The sequence below is a fragment of the Podarcis pityusensis genome, assembly GCF_964106645.2.
Source record: "Podarcis pityusensis genome assembly, chromosome: Z".
NCBI classification, from domain to species: domain Eukaryota; kingdom Metazoa; phylum Chordata; class Lepidosauria; order Squamata; family Lacertidae; genus Podarcis; species Podarcis pityusensis.
The window spans coordinates 15,239,204-15,266,195 of record NC_138044.1 but is presented as its reverse complement, the minus strand read 5'-3'; the positions used below and the strand labels follow the sequence as shown (position 1 = coordinate 15,266,195).

The following is a 26,992-nucleotide window of genomic DNA, read 5'->3' as shown; positions in this document are numbered from 1 at the left end:
CACAAAGTATGCCCTTAAGACAGGATTTGGAAGTGAAAGAACTAATGTATCAAGAAAGGCTTCTCTTTAGGTCATTAGGAGAGCCAAGATGGTTTTTTAGGATTGTTCTGTTTTCTCAGGGAATACTTCCTAAATTTTGATGATGGAAGTATTGGTTTTCTGTTGAGTGTATGTCTGCTGTGTGTGTGCGTCCTAACATTTTATAACCATAGGTAGGATATACTACTTGCTGACTACCAGAGAAGGAGGGAGTGCTGGTGACCTCAATTTCTGCTTGGTGGTTACATGGACCATTAGCCTGATCCAGAAGAACTCTTCTTATGTTCTTATGATTAGAGCTGCAGGTCAGTGGTAGAGCATCTGCCTTGGATGCAGAAGGTCCCAGCTTTTTCTGATAGGGCTGGGAATGATTCATACTTGAAACCCTGAAGAGCCAACCAGTGTAGACAGTACTGAACTAGATGGACCAATGGTCTAACTTGGTATAAGGCAGCTTGTTATGAAAGTTTGGAGGGCACTATGTTGACTTCATCTCCTGTAGTACAGAAGCTTTTGTGCACTGGTCCCATTTTGTCAGATGCCTAAAGTGTTTCCCTTAGGTGCATGATGTAACTGCTGTTTTGGATGATCTCATCTTAGTATAGCAAACCAATATATGAACAAACCTTTTACTGTGGTACCTCAGGTTACATATGCTTCAGGTTACATACGCTTCATGTTACAGACTCCGCTAACCCAGAAATAGTGCTTCAGGTTAAGAACTTTGCTTCAGGATGAGAACAGAAATCGTGCTCCAGCGGCGCAGCGGCAGCAGGAGGCCCCATTAGCTAAAGTGGTGCTTCAGGTTAAGAACAGTTTCAGGTTAAGAATGGACCTCCGGAACGAATTAAGTACTTAACCCGAGGTACCACTGTATATATTTACACTTCTATCCCTGACAGGTTATCAAAAGCACGAAAGTTTCTAACAAACATTATTCACAGAACTGCAGCCCAAGAAAATGTGTCATGCAACTGATGAAGTTAGTCTTTAAATTGCAAAACAAAAAACAACCAAAAAACTCAAAATCCAGACAGCAGCCCTGAAACCAATGCAGAGGTGCTGGGGGAAAATACAGGTTTTACTTTCAAATCTACCCAGTGAGTTTAAAGGCCTTCTTCGGGAACTAAACTGAAAAACAGCCTGCAGAGAGATCTGTGGGCTATATCTTCCAATACCAATATATTGCAGAGTAGTGTAACAGTTAAGAATGCTGGACGTGGGTTAAATTCATATTGAATCATGAAGCTTACTGGGTGACCTTGGTTCAGTCAACCCATCTCTCAAGTTTGCTATGAGGATAGAATGGGGAGATGAGAACTACGTACACCACATTGAGCTCCTTGCATGAAAAGGCAGGATGCGAATATAATAAGTAAATAACTGGAAACTAGCACTGAAGTGCCGCAGCACTGGGCAGCACTAAATACTCTTAAGACTGAGTTTTAAATGCTGTATCATGTTTTTAATATTAGGTTGGGAGCTGCCCGGAGTGGCTGGGGAAACCCAGCCAGATGGGTGGGGTATAAATAATAATTATTATTATTATTATTATTATTTATTTGCCACTTCTCCTTTGCTTTTTAAAGGAAATTATGCACAGAGCTGATGCATCATCAGCCTCAAATGGCTTTCATTTCCCAGAGTTGGTGAAGAAGAAGAAGAAAAAGAAGAGGAAGGAGGGCCTTAATGGACAGGGGGATGACCAACCTGTGGAGGCTGCCCCTTGCTCGCCTCCATCTTCCGGACATTCCTCAATTTTTCCTTGGCTCGTTGAGGATACAGAAGCTACTGGGGCCTGTAGAAAAAAAACAAAGAACATAAAAGCTGGGAAAGAGATTCCAGACTCTGAGTCAGATGCTACTTGGATCCCAACAGACAGTGAGCTGAATAGCAAGTCTGGAACAGATACTCGCGTATGTAATAAGAAAAAGAGGAAGTATCAACATAGTGAACAAGAGGGTGGCAGAGACTTTTGCATTCCTGAGACTCCAGAAAAGGCCAGCAGCCTGCATCCTGTGGTACCCTTAATGCAGCGCTTAGATCTTTCCCTGCAGGAGAAAAAGCAGACACCTCAGTCAGACAAAACTGCAGAATTTTGTAGTCCCATTGCACAGAAGAAGAAGAAAAAGCATAAAAAAGCTGAAACTCCAGAAGAGGCCAGCAGCCAGCTTGAAGCCAGTGACTTGGAAAATGCAGGTTATGTCTCTGAATCCACACCTGTTCAGAAGAAGAAGGCAAAAGTGCTCTTGTTAACAGAGCAGGCCAAGGCAAATGGAGCTTCTGACAGGCTCACAGATATTAGGGCTCACCCTCCGAGTTTGCACAAGCACAATAGAACAGACTGCAGTGACACAGGAGACACACAGAAGGACCTCTTTGCACCTTCACCTCCTGCAGTACTCTTAACACAGCACTCAGACCTTTCCCAGAAGGAGAGAAAAGAGGCAACTGAGTCTGACAAAACTGTGGAGTTCTGTAGTCCCATTGCACGGAAGAAGAAGAAAAAGCGTAAAAAAGCTGAAACTCCAGAAGAGGCCAGCAGCCAGCTTGAAGCCAGTGACTTGGAAAATGCAGGTTATGTCTCTGAATCCACACCTGTTCAGAAGAAGAAGAAGAAGGCAAAAGTGCTCTTGTTAACAGAGCAGGCCGAGGCAAATGGAGCTTCTGACAGGCTCACAGATATTAGGGCTCACCCTCCGAGTTTGCACAAGCACAATAGAACAGACTGCAGTGACACAGAGGACACACAAAAGGACCTCTTTGCACCTTCACCTCCTGCAGTACTCTTAACACAGCACTCAGACCTTTCCCAGGAGGAGAGAAAAGAGGCAACTGAGTCAGACAAAACTGTGGAGTTCTGTAGTCCCATTGCACGGAAGAAGAAGAAAAAGCGTAAAAAAGCTGAAACTCCAGAAGAGGCCAGCAGCCAGCTTGATGCCAGTGACTTGGAAAATGCAGGATTGCACAAGCACAATACAACCAACTGCAGTGACACAGAGGACGTGAAGGAGGACTTCTTTACACCTTTGCCTCCCCCTGTACCCTTAACACAGCCCTCAGACCTTTCCCAAGAGGAGAACAATGAGGTGAATAAGTTGGACAGAACTGTGAACTTCAGCAGCCCTGCCACACAAAAGAAATCACATAAGCGTAAAAATGCTCCCAGCACGAATGCTTCTGATGGTGGGTAAGTACCTTACCCATGGATGGGCTTTCTTGGCAGGTGTGAGGAAAACATGAACTGCTTTAGTATTTAAATTGATGGTTAGCAAAAGGGTGAAGGGCTTCATGCACAGGCTCAAGGCTAAAACAAGTTTGTTGGCAACAGATCTCTTGTGTGTCTCAACCCAGATCTGTCCCAGATGTGTAGAAGTGGGAGTCTGGGATTCAGAAGATGCACTAGAGAGAGGGTGGAGCTTAGGAGTGTTGAAGCCTGCCTTCCTTTTCCACTTCAGCTGAAAAAGGCACTCCAGGCAGCTTACAGGTATCAGAAATAGTTGCTTCCCACTGGCTTACAATCTAGAAACACAGCCAATCAGATTCAGGTAGGTAGCCGTGTTGGTCTGACACAGTGCACCTTAGAGACCAACTAAGTTTGTTCTGGGTATAAGCTTTTGTGTGCATGCACACTTCCTCATAATAATAATAATAATTGGCTGTATTAATTCCCCCCAAATTGTAAAACGTTTCCATGGTTGGAGTGCCGGAGTGTACTAAAAAGACTGTGTTTCAGCTGCCAGCCACCACTTGTATTCGTTATCCAAGCTTGTGTGCATAGTAAATTGTTTCAATATACACATCACATTCCAAGAGTCTTACACTCAAGCATTAGATATGCTATTCCAACACTGCATAAGCATCACTGGGCTGGTTGATCAGGTCACCTAGTAAGTAATCTTTCCAAGACAGGTGTCTTGGTGAGGTGTGGCTTTTGTCAATAGCATGTGTCTCACAAGCTAATGCCGGGGTTTTCCCTGGCATCCCAAAGCGATTTTCAGTGCCAACAAGTGCCAGTAATAGTATGCAGGCCTCACGTTTTGCTCTCCTAACAGGCCACAGAAATCTCCAACTCCTGTCCATTCAGACGCTGAGGAATCATCTTCCAGCAAGTTTTCCCTTGTGGACAATGAGTTTGTAGAATTTTCTCAGCTTTCAATGAAAGATCTGGACTCTGCCACCAAGGAGCTGGAAGAGTTCATTCCTCACATCAGGACCCTGAGTGATTCAGCGATCAGACAGCTGGCTGGTCGGGACCTGGTCAGGTTTAGAAATTTTAAGAAAAAAGGTGTGTACAGTCCTGAGTGAGAACCCCTTTCACTTGGGTAGGCTCTTCAGTAAATCAAAGGTCATGGCAATTTCTTTGCATAATCTCCAAAGTGTTATGTACAGGTGATTAATACTCAAATAATGAAAATGCAGAGGGGAAGGAAAGTGTACACTACCCTTTCATCCTGGGAGGAAAGGTGGAATACAAATGTTGTTATATGTATTCATTGAAAGAAAGGGTGTGTATTTGTGTATATATATGTATATTTATTCAGACCACATGTACCCCGTTCTTCAACCAAAAGAGGCTCTGAGTGGCTTACATACAATCCCTTAAAACAAAGCAGTCGCTTCTTATGGGCCCACAATTTAAAAAAGACAGCACATAAGGAAAGGAGGACATGGTAGGCAGAGGAAAACACAAACTCAGGCACCAAACAGGGCTTTAATAACCAGCTGACACAGAAACAGTTTAGGGGTAGGAGGTTTCTGTTGCAGCTGGTATTCTGGCAGAACTGGTAGATAACCTGATGGAATGGTAGGTTTTACACATACACACATGTGCTCTTTGCAAGGGGCATAGCAGTGGTGAGTAACCGGTAGTTCTCTAGATGTTGCTTATTTTGTGGGGAAAAGGTTGGGACACCACATTTCTTGACTCCCAATTCAGAAAATCAAAGAGCATGGTCTGCCCTCATATATGTCACTTGTGGTCACTTGTAGGTGTGTACATGCTCAGCAGGGGTGGGAAACTTGTGGCCCTCCAAATGTTGTTGGACTCTTAACTCCTGTCTGCCCCAGACCCATTGCTAATGGTCAAGGATGGTGGGAGATAAAAGTCTAGCAACCATGTGGAGGGTCACAATGTTTCCCACCTCTGGCTTTGAGATAATAATAATAATAATAATAATAATAATAATAATAATAAATTTTATTTATATCCCGCCCTCCCCAGCCGAAGCCGGGCTCAGGGCGGCTAACAACAATCAAATAATCAAAAAATCAAATAATCACACAATCTAAAAATATTTCATTATAAAAATTAATTAAATCAAATTGATGGCAACCAATTAAGCAAAGTTCTGTGCAGGTTGCCAGAGGAGGGAGTCAGGCTGCGCCCTGATCAAAGGCCTGGCGGAACAACTCTGTCTTGCAGGCCCTGCGGAAAGATGTCAAGTCCCGCAGGGCCCTAGTCTCTTGTGACAGAGCATTCCACCAGATTGGAGCCGCAGCCGAGAAGGCCCTGGCTCTAAGTTGAGGCCAGCCTAACCTCTCTGAGGCCTGGGACCTTAAGGATGTTATTATTTGCAGACCGTAGGTTTCTCTGTGGGGCATACCAGGAGAGGCGGTCCCGTAGGTACGAGGGTCCTAGGCCGTATAGGGCTTTAAAGGTTAAAACCAGCACCTTAAACCTGATCCTGTACTCCACCGGGAGCCAGTGCAGCTGGTATAGTACCGGATGAATGTGATCTCGCAGCGAAGACCCCATAAGGAGTCTCGCCGCGGCATTCTGCACCCGCTGGAGTTTCTGGGTCAGTCTCAAGGGCAGCCCCACGTAGAGCGAGTTACAATAATCCAGTCTGGAGGTGACCGTCGCATGGATCACAGTGGCTAGGTCAGGGCGAGAGAGATAAGGGGCCAACTGCTTAGCTTGGCGGAGATGAAAAAATGGCAAACATTTGGTGTTTGTCCTAATAACCAAGACCCAAACCCACATCTACAACTAGCTTATCATTTTATGGTAGGTGTAGAGAAGCTATGGCCATCTAGAGGTTGCTGAGCTTCCAACTCCCATCATACCTCGCCATTGGCTAAACGCGATGGGGCCGTTGGGAGCTGGAGTTCAGCAATACAGTGGTACCTCGGGTTACCTACGCTTCAGGTTAAAGACGCTTCAGGATACAGACTCCGCTAATCCAGAAATAGTACCTTGGGTTAAGAACTTTTCTTCAGAATGAGAACAGAAATTGTGTGGCAACGATGCAGTAGCAGTGGGATGCCCTATTAGCTAAAGTGGGGTTAAGAATAGTTTCAGGTTAAGAGCAGACCTCCAGAACAAATTAAGTTCTTAACCCAAGGTACCACTGTATCTAGAGACCCAAAGGTTACTGCACCTGTTTTATGGGAGCACCAAGCACAATTTAGGAGTCCTGGGTCCTGAAAAATGGCCAGTTTCACAAAAGCTGACAGTAGACAAGTTATCCATGAGGCTCATGTTGCAACACTGCAAGGTATACGTGGCCCTGTGGCCCTGAAAACTACTCAGCGTTATGAATGAGTGATTAACGCTGAAGGGCAAGGTCTGAAATCTGAAACTTTCCTATTCTCCCTTGGAAATGATGTAGGCGTTGCTGTGCGGTTTGGCAAATTTTCCAGGAAAGAAAACCATCAGCTGCGGCACAATGTTGAGGCCTTCTTGAAAGACACTGGGATAGAGTCTGCAGAAAAACTCCTCTTTGCTCACAGGTTCCCCCAAGAGAGAGAATCCATCAACAAACTGAAAACTAAAAACTTGTTTGGTGCAAAGATTGGTGAGTATTTGACTGGGTGGCTTTTGTGGGTGACTTGGTAGTGAGGGGGTAGTCTTGCTAAAAGATTTGCCTCTCTAGTACATTTGTGAAGCTGTCCAAATTCCCTCCTTTGTCCGAATCAAACCATAATCTATTACATATATGGGAAAGTTGTTTGTTTTACCATGTGTATGGACACTTGTTAAGATACCATAGCCAAATTTAGCATGATGGCTCCTGAGATCGTGGAGCAGGTATTTAGGTTTGTTTGGATACCATTGGATGCCATTTTGAATCAAGATGGCGAACTGAAATCTTACAAAACTGTCCTGGGTTTCTTCATTTCTTGGATTCCCAAGCAATTCTGGCCACAGGCTAGCTAGTTATATACAAGTTAGTCAGGGATGGAGAACCTTTGGTTCTGTAGATATTACTGCACAAAACCATCAGGAAGAACTTTCCGACAGTAAGAGTAGTTTGACAGTGGAACAGATGCCCTTGGGAGATTGTGAACTCTGCTTTGCTGGAGGTTTTTAAGCAGAGATTGGATGGCCATCTGTTAGGGATGCTTAGTTGAGATTCCTGCATTGCAGGGGGTTGGACTAGATGACCCCTGGGGTACTTTCCAATTCTATGAACTCCCATCACCATTGACCGTGATGATTGGGACTAATGGGTGTCCAGCAACATCAGGGAGGGAAGGGTGGGAATGAAATTGAGGTCCCTTTAAACAGCTGTTCTCACACTTACCAGCTTGCATACTTCAGGAGTCAAAGGCTCTGATGGAGCTGGTCTTTTGGCCAAGCTGATGGCCTTCGGCTTCCTCTCTCTCCCACGCTGAGGCAGCCTGATGGAATGGCTGCTCACAGATGACAGTTTAGGGAGATGATGCATGATGGAGCTCATGTGGTCAAAGCAGGGCTGATGGAGTGAATTTAATTTTTAACCTCTCAGAAAGAGGGAAAGCCCCTAAAGAAAAAGATCAACCACAGTCATTAAGAAATCAAAAGTTCCATGTTTTTTCTAGTGTGATGTACCGTTTTCCTTAGCTGGCCTCTGAGAACATTTCCCAGAGAGAACAAGGTTCATAACGAATAAATGCTGCTCTGGGCTTATTATATAAATTGAATAAAGGGTGGTAATATTTTGGTGTATAAAAACACAATCATAACATAACTGCTGCAAAATCAGCAACCCATAATCCAATTAGCTCCTTAATGTAGATTGTCTTTAATCACAAAATGTCGATTTTAATGCATCTTTATCGATTCTTCTGAAGCTCAGGGAATTCCAAGGCCTTGGAGGCTAGTATATTACCGAGCAAGAAAAATGTACGATCCCAAGAATTATAATGGAAGGTAAGAAAGGCAACTGGGCTTCTCTGGGTTTTTTTGCTGTTGTCATGGAGGCATCCCAGAATACTTGGCCACCGAGCCTAACAGGACAGGGTTCTGGAGTTCCTACTCGGAAAGTTTTTCTCTCTGCCTGAACTCCAAAAGACTCACGTTTTAGCTCCAGATTTCTGATTTCACTAAAGCTTTAAATTTTGTCCTTTGCCGCTTCCAGTTCAATGCATACTTGTGGGGCTTATTGGCTCCTGATCTCAAGGAAGCAAGTAATGGAAGCAATAGAGACAGCCACTGTCTGATGTGTAGCACGAGGGAGTTCCAAATCTAGCATGCCACTACACAAAAGGGACGATTCCTACATCATAGCAAATGGACCTCCCAATAATATGGTATCTCCAGAAGGCCAGCTCCTACAGAGTGAAGTCAGAGCATAAGAGCCTGCTGGATCAGGCCAATGGCCCACCTAGTCCAGCATCATCTTCTCACAGTGGCCATCCACATGTCTGTGGGAAAGCAGCAAGCAGGACCCTGAGCACAAGAGCCCTCTCCCCTCTTGTGGTTTCCAGCAACTGGTCTTTAGGATCATTGCTTCTGCTGGCCATGGAAGCAGAGCATAGTCATCATTGCTAGTAGACACTGATAGTCTTCTCCCCATGAATTTTATCTAATCTTCTTTTAAAACAATCTAGATTGGTGGCCATCACTTCCTTCTGTGGGAGAATCCTCCATATTTTAACTCTGGTGCATAAAGAAGTCCCTTTTTTATTTTTCCTTTATCTTCCAAAATTCAGCTTAATTGGATGTCCATGAGTTCAAATGTTATGAGAGAGGGAGAAAACTTTTTTCCCTCCACTTTCTCCAAGCCATGCATAAGCTTAGAAACTTCTATCATGTCACCAAGTAATTGCCTTCTCTCTATGTGGAAAAGTCCACAATGCTTCAACCTTTCTTCATAAAGCAGTCACTCCATCTCCTTGATTATTTTGGTTGCCCATTTCTAAAGCTTTTCCAAATCTGCAATAGCCTTTCTGAGGTGAGGCAACCAGAACTGTACAGTCTTCCAAATGCGGTCACACCATAGATCCATATGAGGGCATTATAATATTGATTCCATTGGTGCTTCGTTGGGTATGTACTGGGTGAGAATGTAAAATGTATTTTGCATTGAGCAATTTCTTTCCAAAATGTTCATTTACCAAAGGTTGCTCTTGGATCCAGTCATAAGCATTATTATTATTATTATGTTTATGTTTATTATGTTTATTACATTTATAACCTTCCTTCAAGGAGCTCCTCCTCCTCATCTTATCCTCACAGCAACCCTGTGAGGTAGGTTGGTTTGAGTGACTGCAGCTGGCTCATGAACTTCATGGCTGAATGGGAATTTGAACCCTAGTCTACTATGTCTTAGTCATAGGAATGGTGCATCCAGAATACTATGCAAAGAGTTAATGCTGTAGCATAGAATCTGTAGCAAGTATATTGTGTTGTGCTGCTGTCTGCCTCATAGTCAGTCTGTAAATATTAGTCAGTCTCAGACACAAGTTCATGTAAATATGTTTCAGTAGTATAAGTATTACCTGCCTTTCTTGTTCATTCAATCTGACAAGAGCAAGCACACCTAGTAAAAGCCATGTTATTTTTAAACTTTAAAAGCAAGTGTTGCATAGTTGTTGTTTTTTCTGGGAGAAAAAGAGAACTATTAAAAAGGGCCTAACAACTTGGGGCAACCTCCGCACAACTCTGTAAAGTATAATTACCACAAGTCTGACACACTAACCCACTACCAGTGCAACTAGCTCATTGAGAACAGCAACCCTTTTTCTCCCTAGGTATTCTGAGTTGGAGAAAAAGAAGCTCAAGAAGTATCAAGCCATGTATGGCAACAACTGGAAAAAGATCTCGGACCTGATGTCTCGCAGCAGCCATTCAGTTGAAACAAAATTTTCTGAGATCAAATGTGGTATATTAACACTCCTGCTCTTCCCCCCACCCCACCCCAACCCTGGCCTAATCCTTCCTCAAACCAGGGCTCAGGGCTTTTAAAATAATTATTTAAAAATTTCACCAAAAAAAGCAGAATTATGGAAATTGGGCATGCTGGTGTATCTTTTTTGGATCATTTATTTTATGGTACTTTCTTACCTCTGTCATTCAAATTCGGCAACTTGAGGGTGAGGGAGCCAAAGGGACGGAGGCCCAAAAACGTTTGGGAACTACTGAACTAGGTTGAATGGAGAACTGTTGCTATCTGTTTAAACCAGCAATCCAGTTTGTCATTCTTGTTACTGATGCTAGCCAGCCAAGACCTTCCCCTGCATAAGCCCTTGCAAGATGTCTAGAGCTGATAATGAATTAAATCAGTATTTCCCCCTTTTAAATGAATTCAGCGTATAACTCCGGTCCTTGGGGTTCTGAAGAGACAAGGAAGCTAGTTCAAGCCATCAAGGAGACACTGCTGTCCAAAATGAGAGACTCAGACCCTGCTTCAGAGAAAGAGGATGAGGATGGAGCACTCATGGTCACGTATGAGAATCTCTGGAAGGGCATCTCGTGGTCCAAAGTGGAAGCCAAAGTGGGCACCAGGCACTGGAGGCAGTGTAAACAGAAGTGGTAAGAGTGGTCAGGGAACCTTTGTCTCCCTCTAGACATTGAGCACAATTCTCATCAGCCACTGGCAACATGCATGTGAAAAGGTCCCATCCTTGACACCTCTAGTTAGGTCTGCAGAATGATCCTTTCAAGAAACCCCTGCCAGCTGTCCTCAGGCAAATTGTTCCTCCCTTTTCCTCCTGACCTGGCCACAGTGATCCAAGCGACATTCACCTCCAGGCTTGACTACTGTAATTCCCTCTACACGGGGCTGCCCTTGAAGCCGTCCCAGAAACTCCAGCGGGTGCAGAATGCTGCAGCGAGGCTCCTCACGGGGTCTCTGCCATGGGAGCATATTCACCCAGTGCACTGGCTCCCGGTGGAGTACAGGGTCAGATTTAAGGTGCTGCTTTTGACCTTTAAAGCCCTTCACAGCCTAGGACCCTTGTACCTATGGGACCGCCTCACCCGGTATGTCCCACATAGAGCCTCAAGGTCCATAAATAGCAACACCCTAGTGGTCCTGGGCCCTAAGGAAGTTAGATTAGCTTCAACCAGAGCCAGGGCCTTTTCAACACTGGCTCCGGCCTGGTGGAACGCTCTGCCTCATGAGACCAGGGCCCTGCAGGATCTGATTTCTTTCCGCAGGGCCTGTAAGACAGAGTTGTTCCACCTGGCCTTTGGCTTGGAGACAATTTGATTCCCTCCCCCTCTTTCTTTTTTCTTTTTTCTTTTCCCTTTCTCCTCCTGTGATGAGGCTGCATTTTAATATTTTAATGTTTCAATATTTTAATGTTGTATTTTAATCTTGTTTTTAAGTTGTATTCATTCAACTTGTTTTTATTATTGCTTGTTAGCCGCCCTGAGCCCGGCCTTGGCTGGGGAGGGCGGGGTATAAATAAAAATTATTATTATTATTATTATTATTATTATTACTAGGTGGGGCTATTCAAATTTGTTGCTCATTCCCCCTTTTAATTATTGCTTTTTTATTTTATTTTCTTTCATTATACAATTACAAATTCACACCCATATTTTCACTTATATTTAAGGTATAACAATCCATATTGTGATTACCTCTCCCCGCCCCCGCCCCCCCCCCCCCGTGATTTCCCACCACCACATTGCAGCTTCTTCTATTTACATTTCATTTTCTATTGTTTTGTATATCTTGTTATCATTTTTGCACAAAATAAATGACTTATCTATCTGGATTTTTACTTATCTCAAACTTCAATATCTAAAATGTCCGTATTTCCCAAAATCATCTCCTCTCTTAACCAGCATAAACATGTGGCTTTATAATAGAGTTTTAAATCTGGCAGAGTGAAGCCTCCTTTCTTTTTTATCCATTAGTAATTTGTACTTGGACTGATGCGGGTGGCGCTGTGGTCTAAACCACAGAACCTAGGGCTTGCCAATCAGAAGGTCGGCAGTTCGAATCCCTGTGATGGGTGAGCTCCCGTTGCTTGGTCCCTGCTTCTGCCAATCTAGCAGTTCGAAAGCACGTCAAGTGCAAGTAGATAAATAGTTACCGCTCCGGCAGGAAGGTAAATGGGTTTCCGTGCGCTACTCTGGTTTGCCAGAAGCGGCTTAGTCATGCTGGCCACATGACCCGGAAGCTGTCTGCGGACAAATGCCGGCTCCCTCGGCCTATAGAGCGAGATGAGTGTGCAACCCCAGAGTCATCCGTGACTGGACCTAATGGTCAGGGGTACCTTTGCCTGTAATTTATACTTGATACGTGGTTTCTTGTCCTGCCAAATAAACTTGGATATGTCCCTCTCCAGATTTTAAAACACTCCATTTCCCTATAATTGGGATCATTTGAAAAAGAAATAATATTTTGGGTAAAACATTCATTTTGATAGTCAAAATTCTTCCCCATAGTGTCAAATTTAATCTATTCCAGATTTCCATATCTTTTTTTATTTCTTTCCATACTTTATTATACATGGTTACCCCAATTCCTAAATATTTGACTTTCTTTGCTATTGACCAGATTTTTTTGTAACTCATTTTTCTCTTGTTCACCCATATTTTTAACCATTAATTTCATTTTAAATTTATTCAATTTAAATTCTGAAACTTTACCAAATATACTCATTTTTTTCCAGCGTTTTCAAGATACTTTCCTGTGCATTTTCCACCATTATTACTAAGTCACCTGCAAATGCCTTCAATTTACTGAATAAACAATTGTAATCAGCTTTCTTTTTCTTCTTAAGGATTAATATTGTAACCAAGAAGTTTATGGGTAAGCGGACAAAAAGGAGCAGACTTGAACAACTGCGGATAAACATTGCCCTCATTGAAAGGTATTAGCAAAATTTATTGTTTGTTTAATAAAAATTATATACAATGGACGACAGAAACAAACTCATGGTTTTCAAAAGGAATAAGACAATAAAACTCTGGTATTTATATGCATGAAATTTTCCCCAGGTTGTTTGACCCTTTTAAAAATATCGTTCTCTTTTTCTTTCCTATAAAAGACTGTACAATCTTCTCTGTTTAGAGTTTAAACTTAACACATTACTTTACTTGGTATACTAAAACATATTTACACATGTGTGTGTATGTGTGCTCTCTCACTCTCACTCTACAGTTGATAACAGATCTAACTGAAAAAACTGTCAGTTTGCATTTTTTGGTTCAGAGGATATTTGATGTGCAGAGATCTTTCCTTTTGATGTGCAGAGATCTTTCCTATTCTAATTGATTCAAGTAGGGTTCTGGAAGCTTTTTCTGTGTGATACAAGCTGGTGCCAGGCGAAAGTTTCTAGCTAAAAAACAAGCCTCTCTTCTTCTTAGAAATAAGTAGCAGGCTCTTGATGTTTAGGTTATAATTTCAAAGAAGCTGAATAGCTTGTTCAAACTCATTCTGTTATCTCTTTCTATCAAGGTCATGCTGACTGTAATAATAGGCCAGAAGGAGCCTTTTTCACTTTCTCTTTTGTTCTGGTGTGGTGTTCTGTACAGAGTACAGTCATACCTCGGGTTGAAGTAGCTTCAGGATGAGTATTTTCAGGTTGCGCTCCGCGGTGACCCGGAAGTAACGGAGCGCGTTACTTCCGGGTTTTGCCACTCACGCATGTGCAGACGCTCAAAATGACTTCACGTGCATGCACGGGAGCGGCGAATCGCCAGACTCACGGACGCGGGTTGCGTTCGCTTCAGGATGCGAACGGGGCTCCGGAATGGATCCTGTTCGCATCCAGAGGTACCACTGTATGCTTAGTCTTTAGGTTTCAGTATATTGTAAGTTTAAGTTAAGTCTACTGCAACTGGATTTCTTGGGGATTGTGCCGATCTTGAAGATATTGGATTCATAACTCTTAAGCTCATTTGTCTTCAGTAGTAAGAGCTCTGCTGGATGAAGCTAATTGCCTCTGGTCTATTTTGGGGGGATCCTGCAAAGTATTTAAGCTTTTACTCAGCTAACTATATGTTGGGATCTACTTTGGATCAATATTGAGGCAGAATTCATGACAAAAACTGCCTACTATGGTGATGTTATAGGATTCTATATTACATTAACTCTTTCCATAGCATTTTGGATGCAGCACTCCCACAAAAACTACCAATAAAAACAATTGAAAACTATTTTAAAGCATTCAGTAATAACTACAATCAACAATAAACTGAAAACCAGATCAAAACACATGTCTGGGTAGGCTTGCCTAAACAGAAATGATTTTAGCAGGTGCTGAGAAGCATATAGGCAGGGGGTTTCAAAGCATAGGTGTTGCTATGCTAAAAGATTGATTCCTTATAATGCAGAATGAAAATTATGTGGCATCTGTAACAGTGCCAGTTCCGCAGATCAAAGCGGTTGAGTGAGTGTATAAGCTCTGCCCAGGTTCCTTACAAGTACCTGGAATCAGTCTCAGATCCTGTGATGCTGTCATTATACAGCAGAACATAAGAAGATAAGCAACAACAACCAAAAGACAGGTCTCCTTTCAAAAGAGCACATTTAATTTTATCAGTAACATAGGGCTGTAGCTAACTAAATTACAGTCAGAAGAAACCAACTGAAATTTTAAGTTTTCTGCCCACTGTTTTTAGTTGATCTACAAACCTGCCCGAGCTCTGAGATCATCAGGGAAGGCCCTTCTTTTAGTCCTACCACCCTCACAGACATGTCTGGTGAGGATGCGAGAGAGGGCCTTCTTAGTGGCTGCTCCTAGACTTTGAAACTCCCTTATTAGGGAAGCTAGACTGGCTCCTTCCTTGTTGTCCTTCCGCAAGCTGGTGAAGACTGTTTTATTCCAACAAACCTTTGCAACTGGCTGCTTTTAAGGAAAGGGCTTTTAACGGTGTGCTGTTTTCACCTGCTGCATTTTAATAAATTGTATTATACATCAATCATTCTAAGTCTATTATACTTTTAAACTTTTATATGTTTTTAGCGTTCCATGTTTTACCCATGTTTAATTTTTGTGTGTGGGCTGCCTTTAGTTCAGTTTCTGGGGAAAAGGTGGGACAACACTAAAAAGATAATAATAAAGATAATAATAGATAATGAGCAAATCACCCAGATTTCTTCTGTATTTCAGGTTGTATGAAGTGGACGCTGATGACGTGGAAGAAGTTGATTGGGAAGAGATAGCCAGTGCTATAGGGTACATTAAAAAATATTTGTCAGTAACATGGGGGAAGTGTCTACAATTCTGTGTCCTTTTTGTCAAGTCCTTAATGTACTGCTGGTCTGTATAATGCAGGGATTCAGAACCTGTGGCCCTCCAGATGTTGCTGGACTCTCATCAGCTCCCAGACAGCATGGCAAATGCTCAGGGATGATAGGCGTTGGAGTCTCAACAACCTCTGGAAGGCCACAGATTTTCCCACCTCTGATCCAAAAAGAAGGATTCCCTACTGAATGTAAGAGAAGAAAGAATGCCTCTAGAAGAGGTGATCCTCTCATGAAAGAGAAGGATTCTGCTTCTTAGATCAGGGCTGGAGAAGCTGTGCCCCTCTACATAGTTGCAAGATCAATGGTCAGGAGATGATGGGAGTTGTAGTCCAACATCATGTGGAGGGTCATAAGCCTCCCATCCCAGGTGTATGGAAAGGAGCATGTAATGATTCTGAACACGTCTATTTGAAGTGTTTTGGCAAGTATCCATAGCAAAGGAAAAGACAGTTAAGAACTGTCTCCTGGATCAGGACAACAGCGAGCTCCATGGACCATAGATGTTGACTGGTTTGTTTACAGCAGAACCATTCATAGGAGCAATCTTTCAATTTTCATTAAACACATGCATACATAATTTTATATGTATGCCACCTTTCCACTTTTCAAACCATGCTCAAAGCAACTTACAAATAAAAAAATGCATAACTACAGCATAACAAAAGTAGTCAATAAATTCAATAAATAAAACAAAAAATAAACAACCAAACTGAACTATTTCCACATAAAACACAAGATTTAAAATAAAGATACAAAAAACCAACAGCAAGAAACCTCCCCCCCCCCCATGTGAGAAACTAAATGTGGGTTGCTCGCTTTTTCATTCTCTCATGCAAGCACTATTGCAGAATAATTTCTCTTTTTATATACCCCCTTCTCTGCCGCACAGGAATGTCCCTCCATATTATATTCGGAGCAGATTTTACAGAACCAAGGCTTACCGTGTCCCTCATTGGAATAACAGAAGCTTCATGGGTGAGTTTGCTGGTCTTTCCTCTTGCTTGGGGACAGGAGAAACGTAACAGGGAGAAATGTAAAGTATTGCACTTGGGCAAAAAAAATGAGAGGCACAAATACAAGATGGGTGACACCTGGCTTGAGAGCAGTACATGTGAAAAGGATCTAGGAGTCTTGGTTGACCACAAACTTGACATGAGCCAACAGTATGACGCGGCAGCTAAAAAAGCCAATGCAATTCTGGGCTGCATCAATAGGAGTATAGCATCTAGATCAAGGGAAGTAATAGTGCCACTGTATTCTGCTCTGGTCAGACCTCACCTGGAGTACTGTGTCCAGTTCTGGGCACCACAGTTCAAGAAGGACACTGACAAACTGGAACGTGTCCAGAGGAGGGCAACCAAAATGGTCAAAGGCCTGGAAACGATGCCTTATGAGGAACAGCTAAGGGAGCTGGGCATGTTTAGCCTGGAGAAGAGGAAGTTAAGGGGTGATATGATAGCCATGTTCAAATATATAAAAGGATGTCACATAGAGGAGGGAGAAAGGTTGTTTTCTGCTGCTCCAGAGAAGCGGACACGGAGCAATGGATCCAAACTACAAGAAAGAAGATTCCACCTAAACGTTAGGAAGAACTTCCTGACAGTAAGAGCTGTTCAACAGTGGAATTTGCTGCCAAGGAGTGTGGTGGAGTCTCCTTCTTTGGAGGTCTTTAAGCAGAGGCTTGACAACCATATGTCAGGAGTGCTCTGATGGTGTTTCCTGCTTGGCAGGGGGTTGGACTCGATGGCCCTTGTGGTCTCTTCCAACTCTATGATTCTAGGAAACCTGTGGCCCCACTCAGAAATTGTTGAGAATACAACTCCCATGATCCCCTGACCAATAGCCATGTTGGCTGAGGCTAATGGGAATTAGAAACCAACAACATCTGGAGGGCCATCGGATCCCAATTCCTCATCCAGCTTGTGTCTGTTTTTTTAATCCCATGTATTGAACATATGAATCTTTTTCTAATGTACTCGGGGCGGGGGGAACCTCAGCTCTGGGGGCTGAATGTGGCCCTTTAAGACTTTCTCTGGCACTCAGCACTCTCATGCCCCTTACTTGCCCTGCTCCAACCCCTTACTTGAATGCTTTTGCTTGGCTGGAATGTGTCATTGAACGCTGATGGTGCCTCTTTCTTGCTTGAATGGAGGATAGAGAAGGGTTTGTGTGACTGGAAACCAGACTTCTGTAGGAAAGCATCCATTTTTCTGCACGCTTTTGCCCTCACCCCACCACCACTGGCATGTGGCTCCTGTAAAGTTGCCTGGGAAGGAATGTGACTCTTGGGCTAAGAAAGGTTCCCTCTCCCTGAACTGTGCACTGTGTGAAGATGTGCTATCCTTTGTGTGGAGGGCACCACGTTGGCTAATGCAGCTTTAGCCTAAAGCCACCCCATGTTTCCAGTTGCCTTTTTGCACTTGTCACATGCCTCTGAGCTGCATTCATGCTCTTTCTATGTGTGTGAGTGTGGATGTTGTGGTAAGAATTTACTTCTACGTGCGTATCTGTATTGTGATAAGGTTAGAGTACACAGGGGGTTCTTAAAGCACATAATTTGAAGAAGTCTATATGGGGTTTGGAATAGGTATAAAGACCTCTTAGAAAGGAAAATGCCAAACTAGATAGCACCCATAGAAGCAGTGTCAGTGAAAAAGACAAACGTGAAAGAAAATTGGGGTACTTATAAAGATATAATTCAAAGAAGGCCAACCAATATTAAAAAAGAGAAAAGATATACAGTGGTACCTCGGGTTAAGAACTTAATTCGTTCTGGAGGTCCATTCTTAACCTGAAACTGTTCTTAACCTGAGGTACGACTTTAGCTAATGGGGCCTCCCACTGCCGCTGTGCGATTTCTGTTCTCATCCTGAAGCAAAGTTCTTAACCCGAGGTACTATTTCTGGGTTATCGGAGTCTGTAACCTGAAGCGTCTGTAACCTGAAGCGTCCGTAACCCGAGGTACCACTGTACAAGACCGTATCAATGACTGGTTTCAGTACCATCAAGTAAATGAGATATTTTAAAAAGTTAAAGGAAAAAGGATTTAGTAAGAAAAGCTTGGAGTGTGAAAAAGTTATAATGGTTAACAGAGAAAAACTAACTTCCACAATTTATAATTCTTTGTTAGAATAGGAGACTAAGGAAGAAACAACAAAGGCAGCAATGATCCCATGGGCAATTGATTTGGGACATAACATAGACATGATATCCTGGGAGAGGCTGTGGAAAAAGCAATAAGCTTTTCAGTATGTCACACCCTAAAGGAAAACCTACAAAAGATGGTACCTCACCCTGACTAAATCGGTCAAAATGTATAAAAGGGGATCTAAGATGTGTTGGAAATGAGAATAAATAGAGGGGACGTGTTGGGGATGTAAGAAAGTTAAGGAATATTAGATGATATAGACAGAAATAAAAAAAGATGTTAAGGCTGACATTTCCCCCCAAAATGGAGGTGTTCCTTTTGGGTATAGCAGAGGGTGAGATACCTAAGAATGTTTTAAATCTTTTTCTTTGCAACTGGTACGGCCAGAGTAGCATATGCACAAATGTTGAAGGACAAAAGCAGCCCAACAAAAGAGGGTTGGCAGAATAAGTTAAAAGAATACGTTAGCAGTCCTGACTATAAAGATAAGAAACCAGGATGTACATACCTTGAGAGAGGAGTGGGAGAATATTTAAAGAATAACGTAAATCTCCAAGTAGGACTAGATATGAACAGCAGCTGAATTAATTGGAAGGTATAGGAAGATTTGTAGCACAACTAAGATTAAAAAGGAACCCATGGAGGGAGGTGTGGGGAAGAAAGAACAAGGCAGACGGATAATGAAATGGATGTGCCAATTTACTGTAAAAGCATAAAGAATTTTTTTTTTAAATTACTTCTACACCACCTTGTTCATTACCCTGGTCGGGGAACGCATCTTTAAAAAAAACCCCACAAACCAAGGAAATAAAACAAATCCATCATCCAGGAGGGACCCAGCATTTATTAAAACTCTTGCAGTGGGATAGCCTTGCCAACCAGCTGCTCAGATGCTAGTTAGGAGGACTGCCAACTGATGAGAGGCAAATCAGAACAAAGTTTATACAGTAGTTCAGACACATCAAACAAAGAGTACTAAGCATCTAAACATTCTTAAACATACATCAGAAAAGCTTATAGGTCATGAGAAGTAAAACACGCATGGCTCCATATTGGTATCCCCACAATCACCTTAGAGCGCCCCAAATATACCCATGCCATTTGACCATTTTAGGTATTGGGTGTCATATGTTGCCCTGGTAGCCAAGCCTGTGAACAGAGCTTATTGACATTCCTCTCTCTTATCTCACTCCCTTACCTCTTCCATTCCATTCCATTCCCGCCCTGACCTGGCCACAGTGATCCATGTGACGGTCACCTCCAGGCTTCACTACTGTAATTCGCTCTACGCGGGGCTGCCCTTGAAGCTGACCCAGAAACTCCAGCGGGTGCAGAATGCTGCAGCGAGGCTCCTCACAGGGTCCCTGCCATGGGAGCATATTCACCCAGTGCTTTTCCAGCTGCACTGGCTCCCGGTGGAGTACAGGGTCAGATTTGAGGTGCTGCTTTTGACCTTTAAAGCCCTTCACGGCCTAGGACCCTCGTACCTACGGGACCGCCTCTCCCGGTATGCCCCGCAAAGGACCTTAAGGTCCATAAATAGCAACACCCTAGTGGTCCCAGGCCCTAAGGAAGTTAGATTGGCTTCAACCAGAGCCAGGGCCTTTTCAACTCTGGCTCCGGCCTGGTGGAACGCTCTGCCTCATGAGACCAGGGCCCTGCAGGATCTGATTTCTTTCCGCAGGGCCTGTAAGACAGAGTTGTTCCGCCTGGCCTTTGGCTCAGAACCAATTTGATTCCCTCCCCCCCTTTCTTTTTTCTTTTTCCTTTCTGCTCCTGTGATGAGGCTGCATTTTAATATTTCAATGTTTTAGTATTTTAATCTTGTTTTTAAGTTGTATTCATTCAACTTGTTTTTATTATTGCTTGTTAGCCGCCCTGAGCCCGGCCTTGGCTGGGGAGGGCAGGGTATAAATAAAAATTATTATTATTATTAGTCCCTGAGCCTCTCAGGAAGCCTCAAGGATTTCTGATTAGCTCTCTGATGCTGACTCATGATAGACATCCTGGAGGGCCATTTGTGCCATTTTCAGGGTTTTTTGTTTACAGCCTAGAGAGCATACAGTTGTAAAATGCAGGCCCTCAAGATCCTTGCACAGAAAGCAAGCCTTTCCCTTCATGCAATTAAAAGAAAAACATTGAAGAATTATTAAAATAAAAAATATACACCTTGGTTCTCTTAATTTTTATATCAGTATCACTCAGGACAAGGCAGATTCCAAAGTTGTGGAAGGTGAACAAGGAACTCTTTCATTCTATCTCTCTTTGATTCCTTGGATGTTCCACCTGAATTGAAAATGGCAAGGCAGTTGGAGCAGTGTGGGGCCCCTTTACAACTGCGCAACCTTGCCACCATCTGCAACCAACTGTGCTCCATAAGAGATGCTAGTTTTGGCTTCTTGATAAGGTTCTTGACCCTTACCAATCTATCAGTTAGTATTACCTTGTTCTGTGGGTTCAAGGAGGCAGGGCAAACCAACTATTGAAAATCCAGCAAGATCAGAGCATAATAAGAGCCCTGCAGAATCAGGCCAAAGGTCCATCTGCCCAGCTTCCTAATCTCACATTGGCCAACCAGATGCCCATTAATTATGGGAACCATGCAAGCAGCGCTCCCCGCCCGCCCCCGCCCCCCGCCTGTGATTCCCAGCAACTGGCATTCAGAGGCATGTTGCTTCCAGCAGTGGAAGGAGTACATAGCCACTGTGGCTCATTGAGATTTCGTATTTGTTTGTGTCTTTTTAAGAAATCATGACTCATCTGTATGAAGTGACACTTCCAATGTTAAAGAAACAACAGGCAGAGCTAATGGCAAGAAAGAATATAACTGTGGAGCCCCAGCAAGCTGAAGACCACAGCTGGAAAAGAGTTTTCAAGTTCAGCGACGTCTTTCATGACAGCGACTATATCTCTGATGATGATTCGGACGATGATCAGGAGAATTAGGACCTGGAGCTTCCAATGCTAAGAGCCAGCAGAACTCTCTGAGTTCATAACAGACAGACAGTAATTCCACTGATAAAAAGAAAGAATATAAAAAAATTTTCTTCACTGTTTATAAAAAGATAAATAAAGCTTTATTTAATTTTGGAGGATTGTACTTAATATTTTATTACTACTTTGTATTTGAAGGAGCAACAGACACATTGTCCATCAAAAGAATTATGGGAGAGGCTTTGAATCCACTGGGGTCCGGGAAGCTACCCCCAGAAATTCCAATCCAAGATACGTTCATGCTCGTATCTCTGCTAGGTTATTTTGGGGAAGGTGTATATTATTTTGGTGACCAGTGACATTTATTGTTTAGTCTGACATAAAGGTGCAACATTCAGTTCCCACTAAAGTACAGACTCCTCCTTGCTTATCTAAGAGGTAAAACAGGCAAAGTATTCTCTAAATTTTTTTCCTTGGTTATATGTATTTTCTTTTTCCTTTGTATTTTCTTTTGTTGTAAATATATATGTTTTCTAATTTGTACTTAATAAAAATTATTTTAAAAAAGAGGTAAAATAGAGCACTCCTCAAGAAACCCTCCCTGGATTCAGAAACATCTGTCCAGTTGCCACTGTCTCCTTCTTGGGCAAGATTTTTGAGTAGGTGGAGTTTAGGACAAGTTTTAAAACAGAAATTGCTTTGGTCACCTTGATGATGCAAAGTTCAAGAATGGCTAAAAGAAAACAACGCACACAATTGCAACAACTTTCTCACTAAAAGAGCTTCTGTAGCTGCAGCAGATTAGCAAGGGGAAACCCACGCAACCATATGGCTGCATTTAAACACCCGAAATAACATCAGATAAGCAAGACAAATACTTGAAAACAAAGGAGAGCCCCTTTAGCAGTTTAAAAAGTGGGTCCCTGTACCAGAAAATAAATATGGATTTTCTGACTGTCTCAGGTTCCTGCTTCTCAGCCAGCATCAAGCATCCTTTATTCTGCCTAAAAGTGTTTGAGACCCTGAGTTCATAATGGTGATGGTTCCTTTTACTTTGGTTCACACATCTGGGGGTATCATGTTGGCTAGGTCTATTAGCATCCATGTAAAAGTTAGTCAGACCCGCCAGATGTTGCTGAACTGCAACTCCCACCAGTCCTAGCAAACATCTGGCCATTGGCCAGGGATGATATGAGTTGTAGTTCAGGTGCACCAAAGATTCCTCATGCCTGCCTTATAGCTTAAGCCATGGTTAGGCAAACTAAGGCCCAGGAGCCGGATCCAGCCCAATCGCCTTCTAAATCTGGCCCACGGACGGGCCAGGAATCAGCGTGTTTTTACATGAGTAGAATGTGCCCTTTTATTTAAAATGCATCTCTGGGTTATTTGTGGGGCAAAAGAATTTGTTCTTTCCCCCCCCCCCAAAAAAATAGTCCAGCCTCCCACAAGGTCTGAGGGAAAGTGAACCGGCCCCCTGCTGAAAAAGTTTGCTGACCCCTGGCTTAAGCCAAGCAGGGTTAACAGCAATTGGTGTGGGCTTTGCTGCCTCCTGGGCACATCAGTTGCCTCTTGGGCAAGTTTTATGGCTTTCTTGTTCACACATGCAGCTTCACAGTAAGGCCATGAATCTCCTTTTGTTATCTCTGAAGCCCATCACCTCTGCTCTGAGCCGTTGACCAAAGGAGGGCTCGTGGGAGTGTATGGGTGCAGGGATACCACTAGATACAGCCTTTATAGACGTGCGATGGGCACCACAGGAAGAGATGGCTTGTCCGAGCCCAAGCAAACATTCATGCATTCTTTATACACAAAGCAGCTTAAGTCACTTAGGCCAGCACTTCCCTTCACTTCATCTGATTAGATGAGGGCACAGGTGGTAAATAGCCAAATCTTACAAATAGTTCCTATTCCTGGGCTCAGAGCCCAGCATTCTAAGCCCACAATTAAGGATAACACCAAGAAAACCAATTAGCTTATATCAAAGCAAGTTAATACAAACATTCGAGCTCAGTGCTATAACTACCAATTAATTGTGGGGTCCTCTTGACTACCAAGATTATATGTGCAGAGCTTCCAGAACAGTTCACTTGGGGTTCAACATACTCTCCTCATATTGTTAGACTTCTCCCTTTGGCCTCAGTGTGTAGAACCAAACAATTTAAAATGTCATGGAAGGCCTGTGAACACCATGTTGGACTAATTGTTATTCACTGCAAGAATAAGCTCACATACGTTTATCCACTTGCTTTGATTTATGCTTATTGGTTTGCTTTGATGCTATGCTTATCTCTTGGCTTGGGACACTTGGCTAGGGAGGGGAGTTATAAGTTCATCTTGGAGGCCTGCTACCTAGGTCTTCACAGACAGGTGGCCTTAATTGGCCGGCTGGAATGCAATGTTTTTTGTGTAAGCAATAAAAAAAAATGCTTGCCTGGGTGCAGACAGTCATGATGAACACTTGCTCTCTTGTTTTTTGCCCTGAGTCAAGGCAGCAAGACTCTGCAGGCATTTGTAAATTTGCCCTTTCTTATAATGAAGCACTGTGACTTGACCAGGCTGGTGTTTCAGCATCCTTGACCATCAAACCACTCGTACAGGGCCTCCTTTGGATCAGGACACTCACCCTACATAGCCAATGGTCAGGGGATGATAGGAATTGTAGTCAGAACATTTTGCAAGGCATCAAATTGCCTTAAGTTTCTGTTGCATTTGAATTGTAGTCCCCACACTAGTAAGTCAGCATAGTGCTCTTCAGTCTTGGGTTCCACAGATACTGCCTGGATTCTCATCAGCCCTGACTGTTGGCCATGTCTGCTGGGACTGATGGGGGTTGCAGTCCAGCGACATCAGGGGACACAAGAGTAACGTAAGAGTAATGGACCAGAGCACGCCAGGCCCTCCTGTCTTCCACTGCCTCCCGCATTTTGGTCAAACTCATGCTGGTAGCTTTGAGAACAGTATCCAACCATCTCGTCCTCTGTCGTCCCCTTTTCCTTGTGCCCTCCATCTTTCCCAACATCAGGGTCTTTTCCAGGGAGTCTTCTCTTCTCACGAGGTGGCCAAAGTATTGGAGCCTCAGCTTCACAATCTGTCCTTCCAGTGAGCACTCAGGGCTGATTTCCTTAAGAATGGAGAGGTTTGATCTTCTTGCAGTCCATGGGACTTTCAAGGGTCTCCTCCAGCACCATAATTCAAAAGCATCAATTCTTCGGCGATCAGCCTTCTTTATGATTCAGCTCTCACTTCCATACATCACTACTGGGAAAACCATAGCTTTTACTATACGGACCTTTGTTGGCAAGGTGATGTCTCTGCTTTTTAAGATGCTGTCTAGGTTTGTCATTGCTTTTCTCCCAAGAAGCAGGCGTCTTTTAATTTCGTGGCTGCTGTCACCATCTGCAGTGATCATGGAGCCCAAGAAAGTAAAATCTCTCACTGCCTCCATTTCTTCCCCTTCTATTTGCCAGGAGGTGATGGGACCAGTGGCCATGATCTTCATTTTTTTGATGTTGAGCTTCAAACCATATTTTGCGCTCTCCTCTTTCCCCTCATTAAAAGGTTCTTTAATTTCTCCTTACTTTCTGCCATCAATGTTGTGTCATCTGCATATCTGAGGTTGTTGAGATTTCTCCCGGCAATCTTAATTCCGGCTAGGGATTCATCCAGCCCAGCCTTTCGCATGATGAATTCTGCATATAAGTTAAATAAGCAGGGAGACAATATACAGCCTTGTCGTACTCCTTTCCCAATTTTGAACCAGTCAGTTGTTCCATATCCAGTTCTAACTGTAGCTTCTTGTTCCACATTGAGATTTCTCAGGAGACACACACACAGTGGTACCTCGGGTTAAGTACTTAATTCGTTCCGGAGGTCCGTTCTTAATCTGAAACTGTTCTTAACCTGAAGCACCACTTTAGCTAATGGGGCCTCCCACTGCCACCGCGCCGCCAGAGCACGATTTCTGTTCTCATCCTGAAGCAAAGTTCTTAACCCGAAGCACTATTTCTGGGTTAGCGGAGTCTGTAACCTGAAGTGTATGTAACCTGAAGCATATGTAATCCGAGGTACCACTGTATATTAAATGTTCATAAATGTACCAAGCAAGCACATACATAAAATGTATGTCTGAGACCCACAGAAAAAGTCCTGAAACCATTTGTCTCTTCCAAATTGATCTCAAATATTTCTCTGCAAGATCGAAGGAAATGGAGAGCCTCCCCACTGTCTCTTTGCTCACAAATCCTGTCTCAAGGGCACAGTTAAGATGTGAATAGGGTGAGCCTGTGACCTTGATTCAGGAAAACAAAAGAGTGGCCAGGATGCCCAGGTAATCCAATCAAGTAACCTAGCAGACAGGAGAAAAAACAACGCACTCAGATTTCTGTTGTAGTTTGCCTGCCCCTGTATGTATGATGTATTGGGGGTGGTCTTGGGCTACACCCCTTCTGTGGTGCATGTATGAAGTTTTTGGGGGTGGTCTTGGACTCCAGGACGGGCAATTTAAAATGTCTATATAAGGGCTTGCACACATGGCTCGGGGTCCTCTTCCTCTCTCCTGCATGTGAGGGGAGCACCCTGTTGCAACAGTTAATAAAAGATCAGGCTTACTAGCTGCTTTGCTTCTCAATATTCTCTGGTTGGTCTCTGTTATTTTATCCTATCAACAGAGAACCTACAAAAGGACTTTATATGGGCTCTTGGGTACCCCATAAGGGAAAAGGAGCAGTTTTTTTCTTATATCTTGATCATGGATGGGGGCTTGACCTGGCATGTGTAACAGAGACTTGGTTGGTTGGATGAAGCAGATGGGCCTGTCCTTGCCGCTGCTTGTCCACCAGGTTTGTCTTACGCACAGCCTTGTGGGCAGGGAGGGGGGGTTGCAGTGATTTTTAGGAAGTCATTAGTTTGCACCAGGCGTCCTATTGGGAAGACCCAGTTCTCTGAGTGCATGTTCTGGAAGTTGGGCAATAGGGGCAGAACAGGATTCCTTTTGGTGTATCGACCTCCCCGCTGCACCAAGGATTCCCTGCCCGAGCTGCTTCAGGTCGTGGCGGATGGTCTCCTGGAGACACCTAGTTTGGTTGTCCTAGGGGATTTTAACATCCACGCCAACACGACCTTACAAGGGGCCGCTCGGGACTTTGTGGAAAGCATGGCCTCCATGGGGCTGTCCCTGAATAAGTCTGACCCAACTCATAGCCACGGTCATGCCTTAGACCTGGTGTTCACCTCTATGGATGTTGGTGATCTGACACTAAGTAAAAGCGAAACTAAAGAAGTGCCATGGTCAGATCACTTCCTGGTGCAACTGGACTTCTCCGCGACCCTTCCCCTCTGCAGGGAGGTGGGACCGATTCAGATGGTCCGCCCCCCGCCACTTAATGGATCCAAATGGTTTCCAGAGAGTGGTAGAGGATGTTTTATCCCATGTTGATGGCCTTTCAGCTGATTC

The 26,992-nt window shown here is 43.5% G+C and overlaps 1 protein-coding gene across 4 annotated transcripts in view; it reads left to right on the top strand.

Moving 5' to 3' along the window:
* TTF1 (transcription termination factor 1) overlaps positions 1–21,696 on the top strand; it is a 30,389-nt gene extending 8,693 nt beyond the window's left edge. For 2 of the 4 annotated variants that reach the window (XM_080990600.1, XM_080990599.1), the window contains 10 exons: positions 1,629–3,229; positions 4,095–4,327; positions 6,654–6,839; positions 8,098–8,176; positions 10,000–10,130; positions 10,558–10,780; positions 12,988–13,077; positions 15,322–15,387; positions 16,348–16,433; positions 21,353–21,696. In XM_080990600.1, the coding sequence (XP_080846726.1) occupies positions 1,635–3,229; positions 4,095–4,327; positions 6,654–6,839; positions 8,098–8,176; positions 10,000–10,130; positions 10,558–10,780; positions 12,988–13,077; positions 15,322–15,387; positions 16,348–16,433; positions 21,353–21,552 (2,889 nt within the window). In that variant the 5' untranslated portion in view covers positions 1,629–1,634 and the 3' untranslated portion in view covers positions 21,553–21,696. The other 2 variants (XM_080990601.1, XM_080990602.1) reach the window with 2 other exon arrangements.
* The last annotated feature ends 5,296 nt before the right edge of the window (positions 21,697–26,992 follow it).